General features: G+C 43.2%; 1 protein-coding gene across 2 annotated transcripts in view; it reads left to right on the top strand.

The window, feature by feature from the left end:
* Nucleotides 1-21,727, top strand: part of DSCAM (DS cell adhesion molecule) — a gene marked incomplete at both ends in the record, with an annotated part of 740,068 nt that overhangs the window by 689,426 nt on the left and 28,915 nt on the right. For both annotated transcript variants that reach the window (XM_082624816.1, XM_082624817.1), the window contains 3 exons: nucleotides 9,751-9,781; nucleotides 16,377-16,492; nucleotides 19,888-20,037. In XM_082624816.1, the coding sequence (XP_082480942.1) occupies nucleotides 9,751-9,781; nucleotides 16,377-16,492; nucleotides 19,888-20,037 (297 nt within the window). The remainder of the gene's footprint in view (nucleotides 1-9,750; nucleotides 9,782-16,376; nucleotides 16,493-19,887; nucleotides 20,038-21,727) is intronic.

The following is a 21,727-nucleotide window of genomic DNA, read 5'->3' as shown; positions in this document are numbered from 1 at the left end:
GGTGTAAGAGTTTCATTTTAACTAAGAAAAAACAAGAAAGAATGGAAGATGAGATCTTGGACCAGATGGGAGCCTTTGTCAGCAGCACCGTTATTCCCATGTCTGGCTCTATAGATTCTGTGCGACAGGGCTCTTCCAGCTTCTGGCCAACAGCCCTACCTGCCCTGGTTGTGCAGTGTGAGGCCAGTGAGTTCTTTCATATGCAAAGCCCAGTGCAGGACACTGCTCTGAGTCCCTCCTATTTACCTGTCAGGCTGTTTAACCAAGCCGCTTCTTGGTAAAATGTATATATAAGCTGCTTGCATGTTAGTATCACTGCAGTGAGGGGTATGCAACATCCCATGTATTCCTCGAAGTTGCATTTGAGGAACAGGCCTGGAAGCACTGTCCTTATAATATATCTGGGATATCCCCAAGCCTGGCTGGTAGACTTGGAAAGCATTGACCTCTTGTGTACGTGCTTGATTTGACTGTAGTCCAGTTAGAACAGCCGAACGTGGGGATACTTTCACCTGTCTTCAGGTAGCCAGAACACTCCTTTTGATGGGACTCTAACCCATGTTACCATCAACGTGCTTCTACTTGGCCAACAAATTAAACTATTTGAAGTACATGGCACTCCATCTGCACACTTTAATAGTTCTTCCGTGTACACCGTCTGTAGCCCAATAATTCAGATGAACCGTCAATCTCATTGAAATATTCTTTCTAAATCACCTTCTCCACTTACCTTGTAATTTAATTATCGCTTTGCAAGGACACTGTCCAGAAAATATCCTGGGCTGGCATTTTTATTGTCGGCATCTCTTCTATTTGACACCACTATTTTGTAGCTCGTCTTCGTAAAGAAAGCAATACATCACATCAGCGAGTCCAGTCTTTCATTCCCCGGAAATGGTTTTGTTTTCTTTGTGCCAGAGAAGAGAGAGCGCCAGCACAAAGGTTTCAGTGGGACGAAAATAAGTGCTATGGCAAAGAAGATGTATTCATGGGAGATGCTGAGAAGCAAAGTATTCCAGAGAAGTAGCTTGCAGGGCACAAAGGTATCTGCAGTCTTGCATTTTACGTGCTTAATAAAAGCTTCCAAATCAAGAGTCTGACAAGAGGGCAGCAAGAAGGCAAAATGTTCAGACACCTAATTCCATTGCCTTCCAAATGGCAAGTTTTACTTTGGATGCACAGAAATATTTAATTCAACGCACCCTCATTGATTATCTACCATATTCCAGGTGTAACATTTTTTAAAACCAACAGTAAAATTTTCTTATTAACCATTTCTATTTGATCACAAGATTTTGACTAGGTCCTAGAGAGAAAAAAAGGTTACTAAGATTCTGTCCCAGAATGGTCAGCAAAGGCTTTCAAGGGACAGACGCATCTTTCTTTAACATTGAAAACTGTGTCATAAAAGGTCAGAGCAAGTGACTAGGGCTGTTAAGGGGGAATCAGTGAAAGGCCAGACCTTGCCCCCAAAAGATCTTTGTCTTTTAGGCCTGAAGGGCCTTTGAAATGTTATGTTGATTAATACCACAAAGTGTTTCCAATTCTCTCATGAAAAGAGAGGACAGCCACAGGGTTTACGGTAGTAGGTGCCTATCTATTAAACAGAGTTCATTAGTAGAATCATCCAGTTACTACCTGACCCACATAAGGCACAGATCCTATCCCTGAGTTAGAATCAGTTCAAATATATTTACAGATTGAATAACTTCATACAATATTTTATTGTGTAAAATAAGGGCATTTCTAATAATATGTCAAAGTTGCCCGAGCAACCACTGATCAGGATCAAAACTGGAAATAAATCTGGATTACAGGAAAATACTGTAGGGTCCCTAATGAACATTGTAAGATAAACTCCCTGCCATAGACCTTGTTTGATTGCTAGATGCTACTCAATGTTTTTGAGCAGGTTTGTTTCACCGTATAGACAAGCAACCTAGTGAATGCACCATACGTAAACGTGCTTTTATGTAAAAATCAAAAAAAAAAAAAGAAGGAAAATGGGACTCAAGCAATTTAGCCAACCTATATTCTTCCTTCCTGAGCTCTTTACTAATTTTAGAGCCTAGTGACCTCCTAAAGTCTAAATTGTCTTCAAGTGCTATATCTTTTTAAAATCTGTAACCTTATCCAGGAGTTCAGAAGCCACATTTTGCTTTAAGTCATGCCCTGATTTTTCCCCACCGCTAGATCCTTTGAAGTGTAAGGTTATAAAATAAATCACCATGACCCCAGCAGACACAACCTTATAAAAATTTGATTCCCATGTCAAGCAAACACATCCAGGATCACTAAATGCTTCCCTCTCTAGTATGAGTTTACCCAAGAGGGTGCAAAGCACCAAGCTGTATGGGTCAACTGGCAGTGTCAAGCCAAAAAGCTACTTCCAAGACTTCAAAGAAGCTAAAGATAAAAATCAGTGTATGACATAAAATTTGACCATGTTTCTGTGGCAAAATGGCTTTCTTCTCTTGAACAGAAGCCTATTTATTATTTTAAGCATGCTTTAAAGTGCATTAATATTATAAAGCCGATTAGTTCCAGGAGGCCGTTCTCAGAGAGAACGTGGCCTTAGAGTCCTCCACAGGCACAGCTGAAGGGGTGGGCCATGGCTGTTTAATATTCCACTAATCTGCCCTGCAAATGAGCTAAGTCTCTCCTCATCTGTAAGACCAAAGCTTAGCTTGAACTTTAATAATGTAAAGGAAGAAAGGTGTGCATCTAGGAGCGCAAAGACCTTGGACTCAAGGTGGACTTGTGTAAAGATGGTCATGGCACTGATGCATTGAGTCCTACGCAGGCAAAGGGTCCCCAGTGCTCCTTAGTAAAGGGGTGGGAGGTGGGCACCCCCAGAGACTTCATTGCCCAGCTAATAAATGCCCAGTTTGGGGCTTAGATGGGATCAGAAGCCTCTACTCTGAAACTTTAGTTCTCGGCTTTGCGTTTTCTTCCTTCCTTCCTCTCATGTTTCCTTTTGACCTTCATTTTAAAAAACGTATCCTTTCAAAACTTCAAATGTGTTATGGCAGAACTAAGTTTTTTAAAAAAGGGGTTTCTGTGTCTGAGAGTGGGGAAGCAAAGGAACAGTGGGATGGCAGCAGGGCCAGGCCAAGAGCAGCTGTGGAGCGAGGGATGGCGGGGGTGGGGGGGCCGGAGGAGGATGGAGAGAGTTGGGGTCACCCTGGGCTTTGCCCTGCCCACGTGTTCTATTTCATCCGTGTTTGTATTTGCAACTTTCTGAGATGGCAAGTCTATACGGTTTTCTTTCTGGGATATATATTTTGTCATGGTTTTGGAATCAGCTTTCATTTGAGCTGATGATTGGGAGTGCTATTTGCGACCTTGTAAAAATGTAAATGCAGGTTTTATAGCCCTTAGGAATATAGCTACTTTATGAGACCCCTTTACATTCCACAGAAAGCAGGGATTGTTGTGAGGGAGCTTGCAAATAAGAGCTTCTGAGAGACGGTAAAGCAGGGGGAAATCTGCTGCCCCCAAATTGGTTTTATGTTTTTGTGGGTGTGTGCTAGTGACTGCTCAGTAGAGGTATGAACCAAAGCAGATGCCATTCACTTAACTAGACCTTTGGAGATGGAAATGTAATGATGTGGCTATGAATGAGAGTCCTCCTTTTTAAAGAAACATTAGCGTATGCACTCACGACTGACACAGCTGCAGTGTTGGAGGCCTGTGCTGCCTTGTTAATAAGAACCCCTCATGCCACGGACACACCCCACAGGAGCGATGGTCCACAAAGAACACGGAACCCAGGAGACCACACTGCGAGGCTCTTCATCCAGCCGAGGTGCCTCTTCCCAAGAACTGACTGAACCGAGTATTAATTGACAGAGTGCTAGCACTCTCCATGCTTTCTCTCTTCTTCCTTTTCCATAACGCTTTACTATACACTATCTTGCTTTAGTCTCTTAATAGCTGTATAGATAGGTGCAAATAAACTTGACACTGTTATGCTCTATTTTGCTGACATGAAACCTGAAGGGAACTTGGAAATCACACATTAGTTAGGGAAGAATTAGCAGGAGAGCTGAAATCACCTTTGTCTACCCAGTTCTCTTTCTGTGAAACTTCTTTGGCTTTGGAACATTCAAGAAAGAAAGCCTGTCGCATCCATATTAAGCTAGTTTCAAAAGATGTATCAAAGAAACATAGAATTAAAAGATATATTAACACAGAATCAATAGTGACTTTATAATTTTATATTTGCCCATCAAAAATATTTGGTTTATTTATTTTTTATCTCTATATTCGCTACCACTCAGGCGCCCCTATATTTTTTTAAAAAAGGATTCCTTCTTGTTTGCCTATCTTCTAACCTGCTGCCTTTCTTTCCATTTCTTTTCCCCACTGAATTCTTGAAAGAGTCTTTGATACTCAACTGTTTACACTGAGTCTCACCAGCTCCCAAATCCTCAGTCTCACTGCTCTCCCCACCACTCAAATGAAAGTGCTCTCCTAAAGGCAGGTGACCAATTACCTTCTGATCCCCAAATTCTCCTTTCAGTTATCATCTTCTAGCCCTCTTTGCACATTCACAGTGTTAGCACATGTTATTTTTTTGAAACTGCTTTTTTCCATCTTTCAATATCACTAGGCTACCCTGGTAGTATTTCTCCATCATCTCCCCACCCAAAAGATGCAGACGTGAGCACAAAGCCCAGGATGGGCACAGAGAAGTAGCCGGGGCTTAGGAAAGGTGTCACAAAGTCTAAATCTGAGACTGAGCTGAAATTTGTGAAAAAAAAGAGACAGACAACACAAAAGGCTGTTGAGCTGTGTTGGGCAAGAAGAAGATGACTTGAGAGGATGTTCTCATCTTAACAGATGGCAGGGAGAAGAAGAAGGACTCAACATCTGTTTTACTTTGATGTGAACCAAGAGGAGAACTATTCAGATGAGAAAATGTGGAACAAGAATTATAAAAAAGAAGAAAGGGAGAGAGGAAGGGGGAGGGGATTAAGAGAAAGGAAGGGGTTAGGAGGGAGAGAAAAAAGAGGGAAGGAGAGAGGAAGGGAAGAAAGGAAGGGGGAAGGAAGGAAGGAAGGAAGCAGGGAAGGAAGGAGGGAAGAGGGAAGGAAGGAAGGAAGAAGGAAGGAAAGAAGGAAGGAAGGAGGGAAAGAAGGAAGGGAGGGAGGGAGGAAGGAAGGAAGGAGGGAAAGAAGGAAGGGAGGGAAGGAAGGAAGGAGGGAAGGAAGGGAGGGAGGGAGGGAGGAAGGAAGGAAGGAAGGGTGGAGGGAAGGAAGGAGGGAAGGAAGGGAGGGAGGGAAGGAGGGAGGGAGGGAAGGAAGGAAGGAAGGGTGGAGGGAAGGAAGGAGGGAAGGAAGGAAGGGAGGGAGGGAAGGAGGGTGGGGGAAGGAAGGAAGGGTGGAGGGAAGGAAGGAGGGAAGGAAGGGAGGGAGGGAAGGAGGGAGGGAGGGAAGGAAGGAAGGAAGGGTGGAGGGAAGGAAGGAGGGAAGGAAGGAAGGAGGGAGGGAGGAAGGAAGGAAGGAAGGAAGCGTGGAGGGAAGGAAGGAGGAAGGAAGGAAGGAGGAAGGAAGGAAGGGGGAAATGTCTTTCATCAAAGAGAGACCCAAGTAAGGAATTACCTAGAAATTATGCCACCTGAGGAGTGGTCAAGAAAATTAGAGAACTCAACCTAGAAAAGACAATACTGAAGCTGAGCTACCTGGGGCGTGGCAGCTACCTGGAAATATTCGAATGGTTTTTTCACCGTTTCCAGAAGGTGCCGTTGTTATATCCAGATAGAAATTACACCAAGGGATTTCAACACAAGAGAAGGAAGGTGTCTCTTGTGATTAATTGTATCCTCAGGAAAAACTGTATGTGGCTTTACTGTTCCAGGGGCTGGGCTGAGCCTGGGGATAAGGGCAAAGGGGCCAATAGAGAGACAATATGAAAACAGGAAGTTACAATGAAAGGTGCAAGGGCTGTGCTGAACAGATGCAGAGAGGTTAGACAGGTGCAGATGTCCTTGGAAGCCCAGGGAACCAGAACACCAACTTCACCTGCTGGGCTTGGGAGGGTGTACAGAGCAAGTCACATCTGTCTGCAGGGGTGGGGACAAAGCACCATCTCCAAGGGCCTCAGAGGAACAGAGTCATGGGGGTCTCAGCAGAAAATGCAAGAGCAGGAAACTCAGAGACAGGGTTGGCGGTCCAAAGTAAGAGGCAACCGAGCTGGAAAGACCGCTGGGGCCAGCACGGGCGGCTGGTACCCTGAGCTGAGGATTCCTGTTGGTAGGGAGATTCCTTTGAGAGTTTCAGAGCGCAGATGCAACCCAGTGAGGGGTGTGTTTCAGATCCATCACCCTTCCTGCAGTGGGGATGTCGCTTAGAGGGCTGAGAGTCTGGAGCTGGGGAGACCAGAGACCAGCTCTCCCCAGAGCTGGGGAGACAAGGAAATGAGAATTGAACTGAGGAAAGAGAAAAGAGCCAGAGTTCCAGGGAGATGTGTTGAGTGGGGAGCCATCAACAGACTTGGAATGCAGGTCAGCAGTGGGAAGAGGGGTTGGCACCGTATATGCAGCAAGGGCATCGCTCCGTCCCTGGAGCATCCAGCGGCTTGACTCATTCTAACCTCTGTCCAAGGCGCTGTGGAAGGGATTCAGACATTTACTATGAGGCTGATTTGAAAAATCTGTAATGCTCTTAAGATACCATGATTCCATGACTTTAAATATATTATCTTAACTCGGCCCAGATTCCTTCTCACCCCTGAACAGAAGTGTGTCCAAAATTCCATCTCTCTTTCCCTTCTCCCTGTATAAACAGAAGACCCTGAGCCCATCTCAGCCCTGACATGTCTCCCAGCTGGACACTGGATTCCAAATCTGTCCCCAACTTACATTAATATGTTAAAGGACTCAATATGTTTGAAGCCAAACCTCTCAGCCTGCACCCAAATTGCTGCTTCCAAGTCCTTCTAGACAACTGTTTCTGTCCCTTGTGTTACCATATACCCAGCCCTGCATAGCCCAAATCTTGCCATTTCCCTGGACTCCCCACGGTCCCTCTGCCTGTCCCGTCCACACGCAGTAGGTCCCTGATGCTTGTAGATGCCCTCTGTCTACTATCATGTCATCCAGTCCCCGCCACCAGGCCCCCCATCCTGGGCACTCTGCATTGTCTGATTAATGCTGTTTATGGCATCTGTACCCACTGGCCACCACCTCTGCCCTCTTCCTCCACTTCCCCCCTTGGCCCAGGTAAAAGCTTCCAGATTATGGTCAGTGATGCAAAGTTGCATTTTCTTAGCTCCTGACCATCTTGACCATCCCCATTCCCCACCACCCCTAGAAACTTCTCTCTGTAGTCAAACTGACCAACTCCTTGCTTCCTGAACGAGCTCAGAATTCCAACACAGGTTAATTCTGTGCCCTGGAGCACTCTTCCTGTTAAAGTCCACACTTCCTTTAAGGTGGGCACAGTCTTCCATCCTTTCTGACTTACCCGTCCTGACACAGCACCCTCCAGGGTGTGTTCTCAGTCAGCTGGCATGAGACGTCTGCTCCTCTGTGTGTTCCTAAGGATACAACATGTATCCCCCTCTATATATAAAGGACTTTGAGGACAGTGGTTAAAAAGAGTTTGAACCAACAGACATTGGTATGATTTCCTGCTCAGCTGCAACAAATGACTGAATGGATCCGGATCCCAGTTTCCTGGTTTCCAAGGGAGGGCACAGTAATTCCCAGACAGAGACTGATATTAAGCGGACATGGGCAAGCAGTCCTAAAGTAACTGGTGTAATCCAGATTCCTAGCATGTGCTTGAGTGTGACCGCAGTCCACTCGGTCCCACTCCCCAGAAGACATTCACTCCTGGTCCTTGATGCCAACTGTGCTATCCAGACCCCATCACTGTGCTTCAAACTCCACCAGCTCTCAGCTTCCTCAAAGGGGAACTCACAGAAGAAGTGAGTTTCTATGAATATAATGTTTCTCACCATTTAAGATGAGTCAGAAGGAGGAAATAGTACCTAAGACAGAAAGAGAAAGGGATCCACTGTAAGATGATAAGCATAGGGAAGGGTAGACCAAAATGGCTTTGGGCACCTAAATATGTGGATGAAGATGCCTGCTAATTGTAGACGTGGAAAATTTGCAGTTAGAGCATGTCAGTACTGGAGGGACCTCTGTCCTCACTCATTGGATGCTGCCTTTTTTGATAGAAAAAAAAAATCATAGAAGAGAAAACTGGGATGACTAACTTCAGGAATAGAAAAAGAACGATGATTACAGCAGAACAAGGAATGCAGGTCCATCCTGAAGATGTTTGAGTAGGAGTTACCTTCAGATTGCGAGCTGAAGTACAGTGTTTGACTCTTTGGAAATTTTCCCTCTTTTTTAGAGTATTGAACTAGCCAGTGCTTGGTTGTTACATAGAACTAATTAATCCCAAGCTTCTGGCATTTTATATATGTGTATATGTATATTTACTTTGTAAGTGTTAAATCATTCAGGAAGAGAGGAAGCTCATCATATTTACTTTGTCTTTGCAGATAAATATAAAGCCATGAGCTGAGAAATTAAATGCTGTTTTGCTTTCTTTGCTTTGCCACGTGGGTGGGATAAAGGGAGCTATTTCATTTCCCAGACAGAACCCATCTGTGCACAAAGCTGGGGCCTCACTGCGAGGTGGGAACTGGCATGGCTGACTTGAAAAGCTGAGCTTTGGTTCATGGGGTGCCTGCCCACATGTGGCTGTTCCCGTGACAGTCCACACCTCCCAATTACAGCACTCTGCTCCCCGACATAAAAGGGACTGCATTCAATTGTTAGCCCCCAAAGATGAAAATGCTCCAACAAATGCGTTACTTCACTGGCACTCACACAGACAGCTGAATCCATTTCCAGAAAATTCTGTTCATTGAACACTTAACGTCAAGGCTTTTTAGAGAGCAATGAAAGACAATCATAAAGAAGGGCTTTGTGTTCTAAGAAAGGAAACATTCATTTTTGTCAGGTAAAATGTGTAAGAAGAACAAATTATATTTTAAGGGAAATTAGAATTTCAAACCAATGCCATCAAAAATGTTAAAAAAAATTACATCATTTTTAGGCAGGATTTCTTTTGTCAGGGGTGGTAACCAGATCTTGGTAAATAATGTCTTCAGAGAAAAGAAATAAAGAACATTTTCTTTCTGTGTTTGAAATAAACATCTAAGTTTCCAGACACAGTGATATGCTGTTTATACAATTCTTTGATCAACCAAAGGGATGCATAGCTCTGTAATAATGACTTTTTTAAGTGATCATAAGCTTTTTCATTTTGATGACAAAAAGAGTAGAATTTGTACTACATAATGAATTACTTTCAAGGTGTTAATTTTCTGACTTCTGAAAGTAAAATTGGGTTTTTGGAAAATGGAAAATGAATAGGTTGTAATATAACCTTTAGCAGGTATCTGAGTATTTTTGTACCCATCTTTTTATGCTACATTTATGCATATATGTATATACATATATATGTATATATGTGTGTGTGTGTGTGTATAAATATATATATATATATATATATATATATATATATATATATATATATATATATATGTCTCATTTAGAACAGACAAGGAATCCATAAAAGTTTAGGTTATTAGCAATGATTTCGATATACAATTACATTTAAAAATGGTTATTGTCATCTGATTCTGTAGAATATTTGTCACAAATGCTTAAGTGAATGTTAATGAGTTGTTTATCTTATACTAATATCAGTTTTCTTTCCCCAGATGCAAAGAGTTTAGCTGAAATGCTCATGAGGTAAGAACAAGACCTAGCAGCCCAAATATCATGTTTAAAAGAACTTGCTTTGATGATTTCTTTTTTTTAATGACAGTCTGAAATTGATAACCCATTTTTCACTTGACATATAATTTTCATTCTATGAACCTAAATATCCATGGAATGCTTGGTTAGAGACATAGATACCAAATAATATGCGTTTATGCACACCATAGGTAGTTTTCTTGTTGGCTGGACTCAACCAGTAGAACATTTCCCATTCACCTGAGAATAATGAGGCACATTTTAAGTAAGTAGCTTTGGTTTTGCTTTCACCAAATATGCCACTTTGAGGTCAAGCTTTCTTCCTAACAGTTAGCCAGGTGAAAGGGAATCCATGAAAGGGAATGGGTTCAAACTTGATGGCCTGATCAGGGAAGATTCTCCTTGCCTTCAGCTCCCACTGCACCTTTAGCACCCCTCCACCAGAGCACCCACCACCTTCTGCTGCAAGTATCTATTCAGTCTGGTCTTGGAAGTCACAGCCTCTTTCATCACCATGTTAGGAGAAACCATCACTATAGTTGCCCCACTCATAACTATTGAGTAGATGAATGATTAGGGGTAGTAGCATCAGTAAGTGCATGTTCACAACTGTACAAGACACCCCAACCTTTGCACTTTATATTGTAATCATTAAACCAAAAGTAAAAAGAGGATAATCAGAGTCTACCAACCAGATAAGAAAAATGTCAGGGAATTTCCTGGCGGTCCAGTGGTTAGGACTCAGCGCTTTCACTGCCAAGGCCTGGGGTTGGATCCCTCGTTGGGGAGCTAAGATCCTGCAAGCCGCAAGGTGTGTCCAAAAAGAAAAATGTCAGGGACCCTGATGGTGACCTTGATGTTGTCATTTTAGGATGACTAACGTAGGAGGTAAAAAGGATGGAGTATAGGGTCTCTTCCCATCCCCTACAGCACCACAGTTGGCTTTAACTTCCTCCCTCATCTTTGCATATCAGAGTAGTACTTTATTGTTATTCACAAAGAGACCTCTCCCATATCACCAGTATGTGTGAAGACCTAAGACAGAGGTTGAATACAGTTGGCCCATGGATTACATTTCCCACAGATGTCTTTGTTTGTCCATACTGTGTTTTAAAAGTGTGAATTGTTGGTAACAGATATGAATGAATCAAGAATGACTCTGAACTATTTGGTGTGAGCAATTAGATAAACATTGGTGCCATTTGCCGAGATTAGGAAGATAGATGCAGGGTATGGACTTTTTTTTTTTTTTTGTAGGGCAGAGGAAGGGGATGTGGATCAGAATGAAAAGGCTTGTAAGGGTCATGTTGGGGATGCTTTTTAAGCCTCCAATGAAGGTGTCAGATAGCTGGTAGCAGGAGTCTGGAGACCAGAGTAGAGCTCAGAGATGCAAATGGTCTGTAAAATGTCTCCATCGATCTAATCCCGTCATGCTAGATTAAACGTACATGAGAAGATTATGAAAAGCTATATGAAATGCCTTCAATCCATGCTCTTGTGCAAGTCTGTACTTGTTTGCTAGTGGTCACATAGAAAGCAGCCAGACACATGTGCGCTTGTATTGAACAAATCTGACAAAAATATCTGGAACACAAATAAGCCAGAGTCATTCAATTTATAATAATTATCTATCTAATAAACTAAATTTTCTAATGTAGTCTTTAAAATATGAAATTGTTGATGTCCTTTAAAAATCAAGACATTTCACATAAAACTGTGGCTTTCCGACTTCTCCTGCTAGTGTCCTGCCACACGGGGCACGGCCTCGTTGATCACGGGTATCTGGACCGGTGCTTGACGCCCCCTTTAGACTGGGTGTAACCTGCTCAGCCCAGGGGCCCCTGTGCCTGTGTCCACCCAGGTCCACCTCCCTGATTTGTACCCCAGCCTGGTTCCTGCAGCTGCGTGTCCTCCCAGATAGCTTCTGGCCACTTCCTTCATGCACTCCCAGATCATCAGTCGTGCCTCTACCCAAAGCCTGTGACACCAGGGTCCATGATTCTTGACAGGTTCAACATTTGTTTCGTTAGGGTGATGTGGTATTGGCTTCTCTGCTGCCTTCCCTCCCTCTTGTCATGAACCCCAGGGAAGACATCAGAAAGCGTCTTCTTCCTTCTTTGTTAACAGGGCAGTTACCGTGGTGGAAAGACCACCTATTGATAAGAGCAGGAATTGGTAATGATATTTGCAGTTGCCAACATGAAATTAGGAAGATTAAAACTAGTAATTACTCCCACTTAAGGTGTTTAAGGTGCTTTTCTCCAAAGGATGAAAGTGATTGAAAAGGAAGAGAATTTCCAAGCTCCTCAAATAGGTGAATTTTTATGGGACTAATTTAGAAGAGAAAGCAATGTTTTTATTCATGAAGGGTCAGTTCGATCTAAGTTTGGCAGGTTAACAGGCCAAGCAACAAAAAAACCTTGTCCCCCTACCTGGTCAGGTTAGGGCCAAGCACACTCCAAATGTAGGCCAGGAAGTCTAGGCAAGTCAGATCCTTTGGTACAGAGAAGCCCTACTGAATTGCTGTTCCTGATCTTTGTCACTGGTTTCTCTGGGAAGGTGAGGACTGGGCAGGCTGGGACATAGAATCATGAATTTATATTCTAGGCCTAATACTGCCACCAGCTGGCTTTGTGATTTGGGGGTACAGTAAAGTCCCCAACATACGAACGAGTTCCGTTCTGAGAGTGCATTCGTAAGTCCAATTTGTTTGTAAGTCCAGCAAAGTTAGCCTAGGGACCCAACTAACACCATCGGCTATATAGTACTGTACTGTAATAGGTTTATGATACTTTTCACACAAATAATATACAAAAACAAACAAAAAATAAAGAAAACGTTTTTAATCTTACAGTACCTTGAAAAATGCAGTAGTCCAGTACAACAGCTGGCACACAGGGGCTGGCATCACGTGAACAGGCAAGAAGAGTTACTGGCTGGAGGAGGGAGGGGAGGTGGGAGATGGTAGAGCTGAAGGGTCGTCAGCAACAGGAGACGGAGGGCAACTGCCATGTTACTCACACCTGACCTTGAGGCGCGCACGTTCACATCTTTGAAAGTTCGCAACTTGAAGGTTCATATGTAGGAGACTTACTGTACATCCTTTTCTCTCTCTGTGCCCTGTTTTCCTTATCTAAAAACAGCAATTGGAAATTGCTCCTAGCTTTATCATCCCATGATCTAGGTGAATATAACATTTATTGTCCGCCCATGCTCCTCAAGGAAAGATCTGTGTATTTTGGTGAGATTAGTTGTCCCGGAGCCAGACGGCCAGGTGCAACTGCAGGACAAACACAGACAACCTGGAGCCCCCACCCCGGGGGGGTCCCCCACAGGCTGCCACTCCCATCGCTGGGCGTCATGCTTCGGGACACTCATTCATCTCACCCAAGCAGGTCACCTCATAGAGGAGAGAAGATAGACTTCATCCACCATGCTCAGATAGAAAGGGTTTTCCTTTTATACGATTAGGCAAGAAAACATTTTTTTAAATATACCAGACTTCTCAGAGGTGAGACCGGCTTGCTGTAACGTACTAAGGTACACATCATTAATGTCCAAGGACCACTATTAGTAAGAAAGCTGGCTGTGAGCAGTGCAGGGTTCAGACTGAGAGTTCAAGTTAATTTAGCTTTTTGATGTTTATATTTTTATACACATAGTAAAAAAGAAAAATGCCCACCCAACTGTTACAACGAGATATATCCTGATATCCTTACCATTGTTTTGTACCTACAGGATGCTCCATATCACATTTTTGGGAGGAAGGGGGAGGGTATGCAGAAATCATCATTAGTTTGGGGTTTTTTTCCCCCAAATCTTAAGGAAATATTGATTTTAAAGTGTTGTAGCAACGGCACATAATTTATTGGCTGAGCCCAGAAACACCATCCACGGTGAACCAGGGTCAGCTCTCTGTCATTTTAATCAGACAACCAGATGGCAAAAGGATGGTGGATGATTATATTTCAATAATAACTAATATATTTAGCATGATCCCATATCATATAGAAGATGCAATTTTGCTTCCACAGTGAAAACATTCAGAATCTTTTTCCAGGTTACAAATGAGGTTTCTTTAAATAGCTTTTTTTTTTTTTTGAAGGTTTGCTGCTGTTCTGATGGCCAATTATTATAGTTTGGGGGAATCAACTTCCATGTAACAATAGATTATAAAATATGGCAGCACAGATTAAGATAAAGAAACAATTTCCTTGGGCCCTGATAACCCTTTTAGATTGAGAAAAATGTTACTGCCCCCAAAGCAAAGGCTCTAGGAGGTGTGACTCAGCTCCCATTGTGCCCAAATATGATTCATTCAACAACCTGCAACAAATATTAATTGAGCACCTACTTTGGTTATATATCGTTCCAAGTTTCAGGGTATACGGGGGACAGAAGAGATGAAAATATCCTTTGAGGAGCTTATAGTCCATTGGCAGAGACGGCTAATAAATAACTCAATTAAACATATTCCAGGGAGTTTTAAGTTTTGAGGAGACAAAATTAAATGGAGAATGGGGAGTTCCCACAGCGGGACTCCACTGGCTCCTCTGAAATGATAGAAGAGAGGGGGCAGCCACACGAGCATTGCGTTGGGGGAGTGCGTCCTAGAGCAAAGGATTCAGCAAGTGCAAAGAGAGAGAAGAAAAATAAGCCCCTGAATCTCAAGGTTTGTGGGGCAACTTTCTTGCCTTACAGCTGCAGGGCTTGCAGCTTAGTCCTGCGAGGAGGGGCGTTTACCTCCAGCTTTGATTGCCCCTGTTCACAAAGGTTAATCATATTCTAAGTCTTTGTGTCAATCGCCATGGAGCACAGCAGTGATGTCACTTGCCTCCTGTGTCAACCTGACAGCAGACCCCTTGTTAAGTATAGCTGCGCAGGGTTCCTCGCTGTTCATTGAGCAGCTGTGGACCGCCTCATAACTATTCATGCTGAGCAGAAGGAACTAGCTCACACTTCTATTTTTGATGCAAGGACAAACTCTGGTCCCTAGTGAAGTTTCGAAACAGATCTTTCAGATATTCACAGAGGAGTAGTTCCCCATATGTTTTTGTGGAAATAGAGCCTGTCTGACGTAACTGCAGCCCCCCAAGCCACCAACGCTCTTCATTTTATGCAAGGATCTGAATCTTTGCTTTAAAAAAACACACACACACAAATAAAGTAAGAACCTGGTTAAGTAAATAATTTAAAAACATTTATAGACCATGTAAAAAATTCAGGCCAAAACGTTCGAATTTGGGCTCTGCGTAATTAGCATGGTCTAGCCACATAACCCAGTTACTCATCTGCAGAGCAAGAAATCTGGTTCAAGATCAAGGCCTAGGTAGAGCTGCCGCACCTTTAAAAAGCTGCCATTTCCGTGAGCTGTTTTGTTTACACTCAAGAAAGAGCCATTGTAAAATATTCAGAATATTAACATGGACCTCTGAATGAAAACATTTAAACAGCTTCTTGAGTGAACTTGACCTTCAGATTATTGGCACTCATCAACCACATGGTTCAAGAGTGGATGTATCCTCATGGATGAGGAAGCTCTGAGCTTCCTGGTGAGTGCTTGCTTGGAGCAAAAAGCATTTGAGATTTTAGTATGGATACACCTTTATTGTTCTCCATTACATATAACTAACACTGAGTGTGCCAGGCTCCACAAATCTTTCTCAAAACAGATTTTGACAGTTAATGAGCTAGATTTAGGGATGCCATAGATTATCACATTGATTAAATTATCTGAATGCCTGCTGCTTCCTGAAAGGTGTTTCAGAAAATATTCTTAAATATTAAATATTCTTAAATCTACTCAACTCTTATAATTCTGTAAAGATTGAACAACCATTTTTCTAATGTGCATTGCTAATTAAAGCTTTTATCGACTTTTTTGTATTTTTGTCCAACATGCAGATTTTTTTTTTTTTTTTTTTTTTTTTTTGCTGTGAGCTGTAACTGAATTTGATTATACCATGCAGTTTTACTACCTATTTCCATTTACTTTTAGGAGACAGCTCACTCTAAGAGTAATTTTCTGGTACACAAATTTTGGGATGAATTCTCATAGTAATTGCTTTTTTTCTATTCTAAAATGTAATTGGGTTCGGAAAACTAAACTACTGTCAGGAAAGCTAACAAGGTTTATGATTTGTTACTAGAACAAAAATAAAATGTCTCCAGGTATAATACAAATCTGTTAGTAAAACCCCATCCAGTGAATGACCAGTGCACATGTTTTCTCTCTTACCATCACTGGAATATCTCATGTCTGACAAGTGAAAATGTTGTTGATTTAAGAATGTTTTTATGTGTGTGTGTGTTTCATTTAGCTTTTATACAAGAAATAGGAAAGTCCAAAGTTTCTATTGATAGATGCAGAACCAATCTTTATTGACAGTTGGTATTTTCTGAACCTCACAACTGACTGCTGAAATTTAATATTAATAAATATCATTTGAATGAAGGAAAAACAATCTATCCCGTGTGTCTTTCCCTCCCTTCCCCACATAATTAGATAATAAGTTGGTGTACAAGCACATGTTGGCCTAGTGTAACACTGAACTGAATTTGTTAATGCATCCCCCTTTTTTATTCCCAGTAAGAATACCCGGACTTCGGACACCTTGAGCAAGCAACAGCAAACCCTGAGGATGCACATTGACATACCCAGGGCTCAGCTTTTGATTGAAGAGAGAGACACAATGGAGACCATTGGTAAGGTATCCTGTTTGCCGCCTTACACAATGTGGCTGCTACAGCCATGCCCTCTCAGCCCAAACCCTGAGCCATAGGAAATATTAGACATGGGAACACCTTGAATGATACATGAGAAAAGAAGTTAGAAGGTAGACAACTGTTATTGAGGAGAATAACAAGTACCAGCAAATACAGGGGAAATGGACTTACGTAAACCACGGAGTTCACCTGAGAGAACCCCAACTCTGCCCCAAGTTGAGTCTCTCCTGGAGAGGCTCTTGGTACCACTCCAAAGAACCAACATTTATAATCAAGCAAACTGAGAAGGGCTGTACACTAAGACCCCGTCTTGGAAATCCACTTTATGAGCTCCTCCTCAACTCCAATAAGGCCTTTATTAAAGAAAAATTTTAAATTCTACAAATGTCTTTGCAAAGGACATCTTTCTCCACCCCCTGGCACCCCATAAAAATCCTTCACAGGGCTCTGGAAAAGTCCCAGCTCCCCTGTTTCACGATCGCAAAAGACGCCTGGAGAGCTTCAGTGGCCTGTCCACCCAGAACCCAGGTGTCCTGACTCCTTCCAGCCTCTTTCCACTCGAAGTCCGCAGTCCACACTGCCTGTCTAGATGGTTCTATTTATTCCAGAATCAGAGACTTTGTATTTCCACTGCAGTAATGATCAGAAGAATAGCTAACATTTATTAAGAGTGCTCTAAAGGTCACATACTTTTCTAAGCACTTTATGTGGATTATTTAACTTACGCCTCCCAAACAACATAGGAAAAAGATTCTACTTGGGAACTGGGACGCTGAGAGGTTCTGTAGCTTGCAGGTCACACAGACAGGAGCAAAACCAGGGCAGGTCCCCCACCTGGCCACCTGTTTCACCTTTGGTGACTGGGTATCACCTTCTTCCGTATCAACAGGCTACTTCTCAGAACTCCTCACCTTAGAAGTATGGCTGGACCCCCCAGTACTCATGGAAACAGACTCTGAGGCAGGTTTCCTAGGCTACCACTTTTTGAACTTCACTCTGTGTCTGTTCTGGAAGATGTTTTCTGGCACTTGGTCCCAGGACAACCCTTTCCTGTGGTTTGGCTAAAACCACCCAACTCCTGGCATGTACCCTCCATACCTCCTGCCAATTAGGCAGTGATGAGTGGCCAGATTGGCAGGACACCTCCATTGCCCCTTGTCCCTGCCCTGCTTTTATGGTCTTTTAATAGAACAGTGGGGATGTCTGACCTAATGGCTCCTAAATTCTAAGACCTGGGCTGCCCGTGTGGGATTCAAGTTTGGTTCAGGCATAACAGCACTTAGCACAGCTTGGTCACGTCCAATGTGACCTTCGATCATCCAACTTCAGTTAGATACTACCCTGCTGTATGAGGGCTCACTACGCAGCCTGAAATACACAAGATTCAATTAGCTGGCTCACATCAGGGCAAAGCACCATGTTTTGTTTCTCATTACCTTTTCTGTAGTGTATCTGGAATCTCTTTTATGGAACCCAGTGAATTGGGCACTAAAACTAAGATTTCCTTTGAAACATCAGTTCCAAAATCAAATTGTAATTCCTATGACTTTATAATACAGTTACGACATTTGCTAAATGTTCTCACCAGACTTGTTAATAACTCTACTTACAGCTGTTAAAACAGGTCTCTAGGCGGATCCTGGGAGTGGTGTATTACTTCCCAGTAGCTAGTCACTGCTGACCAAACACCAGAGGAAGGTCTGCCCGTCGTTTCCATACATAATAACGACCCTTAGCCAGAGATGTAGCACATTCGTTGCAGGAACATTCATCATCAAGTGTCATTTACCTCCCGGTGGTGGCTGACATTTGGTCAATGGCATCTTCTAATTATTGGGGAAGTAGAGACATGATGCTTTAAAATGCTCTGGGCTCTGCCTACAAGAATCCAATATGGGAGAGCCATTAATTTCTAGCCAGAATGGATGGTCAACCTCACAAACTGACAGGCACCCGAAATGTCCCATTAAAACTGGAAACCCAGCCCCACAGATACTCTGGTGTGTTCTTAGCGGGGCTACATGATAGAAACCGCCACACACTTTTATGGATGTATGTCAGGCCTCTGATACCAGGTCCAATTATAAGAACCCACTTCCGTGGAAAGTCCGCCTTATTCGAGGGTGGAGCATCAGATGTAGGGCGGGACCCCCAAGCCGAGCCCAGGCTCCCACGGTGGCACCGATCTGGGCTGTACCACACACTGGGTGCCAGCAGACCTCCTGGCAGTCCTTCCTCTTTTTCTCTGCCCAGAAATTTTATTCTGACTTCAAGAGGTTTTCCTTTCCTGCCAGAGCCTGAGTAATTGGCTTTTGTAAGGTTCGTTCTGTTCAGAGCCTTTTTTGGGCACAGCAGTCTAGCTGTGTTGTTTATGACTTTCGCATTACCGTTCAGTGTCAAGCCCGCTGCAGTGTGGTCCCAGCTGACTGATAAACTCATATGAACATCACCCCAGCCTGCAGTGCTTGAAAATGTATGAAAAACTCCATATACCCTAACGAAAGTTTCCCTTGGAGTCAAGAAGCTCTTAGGAAAGCGTGTAAAGTATCACCACAAAGTAATGAAAATCTGAGACAGCCAAATAATGACACACAGCCCGACCGACTGCTCCTTCCCCAAAGGCTTAAAATGCTCTGCATTCATCTGCACCCAGGCTTCCCTAACCTTCAAGTGCCCTATGCCAATAGGACCTGGGAAGTCTGACAAGTGAGTCATTTTGAGAAGTCAGTTACTGAATGCCCTAGAGTCACTGAAGCTCAGGAGAGTTGGGAAGAAAAGGCATATCCCTCAGAACAGTTAAAATCAAGGAATCAATACACTCTGAAGACTGGCACTTCCCTTCTGCTCCCCCCGTGCCCCATCTTGAACATTTGCCATCTTCCATATGAGAGGTGACCCCGGGATAGATGACCGCAGGGCAGTTTTTCTTGTACCTCACACAGAGCTTATTTGAAATGGCAGCCTCAACCCTGGGCGATGCTGACATGCCTGGTGGTGTCTCGGGTGAGCTTTTAACAAACACATAAAACCTAGACTCTATTAAATGGACCCAACAGTCCTCCCCAGATCAATGTGTGCTTAATGAGAAGAAACCAAGCCCCAGGAGAGAGGGGAGACCCTTCTCCACTGTCGTTCTCTTTAAGTCATGCTCCTAAGTCAACCCCTAAGGATAATCTATTTTTTTCATTCTGGAGTAATTCTAATACAGTGGTTGAATATTTTGGGTTTCTTTTTTTTTTTTTTTTGCTGGATGAGATGAGGTTCTTGTTAATGTTGCCATTAGCAATAATGCAAGTACCGAGGAGAAAGGCGGCCAGGGAGTCACTGAGCAGGGGATAACTGTCCCTGGCTTCCTGTATCCTGCTGTTCTGCAGACGATCGCTCCACGGTCCTGTTGACAGATGCTGACTTTGGAGAGGCAGCGAAACAAAAGTCCCTGACGGTGACACACACGGTCCATTACCAGTCCGTGTCGCAGGCCACCGGGCCCTTGGTGGATGTTTCGGATGCTCGGCCGGGAACGAGTGAGTGGTCACACATCACTTAAACTCTGTGGGTGTTATCAGTTCCGGGAATGCATTCATGCTCCATGGCTGTGCAGTAAAATGTGGGGTTTCTCAGCTCTGTGCCTAAGAAGCAAGTAGGTATGATGACATCTTTGATTGGGACATTGACTTTGTATTGTTTGATCTGAGCCGTTATTAAAATCGTATTGGTTGAAGCCAGTAACTCTTGGTATTGGTTTACTAAGAAAGTGTTAGAGATTTCAGATCCAGGTATTTATTTTTTTTAATTAGACAACACAGGAAAAGAAGTTAGTTAACCTTAGTATCTCCTCTGTTCCAGGATTGGGATAGAAAGGTGATATCAGTCTGTTATCTTTGCAACAGCCCTTTCAGGTACCTACTTATACAGTAGATATTAGAGCTCCCATTTTACTGATGAGGAAACAATCTCAGAGAAGTTAGGGAAACAGCCCAAAGTTGTACGCATACTATGTAGTGAAACCAAGATTCAGCTGTGGGTCCGTCTGTCCTCCGAGCTTATGCTTTTCTGCTGAAACTCACTATTTGAGAATATAGTTCTCCTTAATCTGGGGATTATGTTTGGTTTAGTTATTAAGATTTGGATCCATATTATATGGAAATTAATTACTGTGATGAAATTAAATACCCTAATATGTATCTAGAGCTTATTAATTAGATACTCTTATTCCTTCATAATTTAAATTGTTCCTAAATCTCTTTAAAGACTGAGAAATTGATGTCCCGATTATTATCTTTTTGGAAGTTTTGATGCTAGCTGTTAAATCATTCATCACTCTCTTTGAAAAAATTTTTACATTCTTCGAGTAGAGTGCTATAATTAGAAAAATAAATATAATGCTTGTAGCTGTTCTTTATAATGTCTGCCTTGGAAGGCATTTGTGAAATGCACTGAGCTTCCTGAAGCAAACTGGTTGGTTCCTAAGTAGCATCGTACTATGCAGGAAAACGGTGCTAGCGGTTACTGAAATTCATTTGCAAAGTCGTTTTCAAGAACATTCTGAAGGAGTCTTTTATTCCTCTCCTCCGTGTAACCTCATGTCCTTCCTTCTCTGATGCCATTAGCACATTCTGAAGACACGAACGGGACACGAGTGAGGACTAGCTTTGCGAAGGAGTGCACAGGACTAAGACCTTTGCTCTTAGAAAGTGCTCCCAGGTCCTTGACATTCTCTCCAGCTATGGGCTTTTCCATCATGATCTGCCTGGGCCTGCTCCTGGCTACTTCAAGAAACCGCACTGATGGCTTTCTGAGCCACTTATGGCTATTAAACCCGGGAAAGATTACAGACCCAGGGGACTTCTATCAGTGGATCCTTGACCTCAGCAGGCCTTTGTCCCCGTCAGAGTGGAAGTTAATGGGGACCTTAGCAGCAGGATAGGAAAGAGGCAGAGGAAACAGGACAGACGCCCCAGGGAGTGGCTCCCCATCTTCTGTGTGCATCAGAATTACCCAGGGTGCCTGTTTAAAATACTCATTCCAGGCTTCCACCCCCAGGGATTCAGATCCACTTGGTGTATGGTGGGGCCTGGGAATCTGTATTATAACAGCCATCTAGGGTGATTCTGTTGCTGGTTACCTGGACCCCTCATTGAGAAACACTTCCCCAAGTGTTAGGTGCGTGTCACGTAGAGCCCGGGAAGAGGTGTCCACAGCAGCGCAGCCGTG

The sequence above is a fragment of the Mesoplodon mirus genome (genome assembly GCF_964341445.2).
Source record: "Mesoplodon mirus genome assembly, chromosome: 6".
Classification (NCBI taxonomy): Eukaryota; Metazoa; Chordata; class Mammalia; order Artiodactyla; family Ziphiidae; genus Mesoplodon; species Mesoplodon mirus.
The sequence above is the reverse complement of the archived record's forward strand: the minus strand, read 5'-3'. Positions and strand labels throughout refer to the sequence as shown.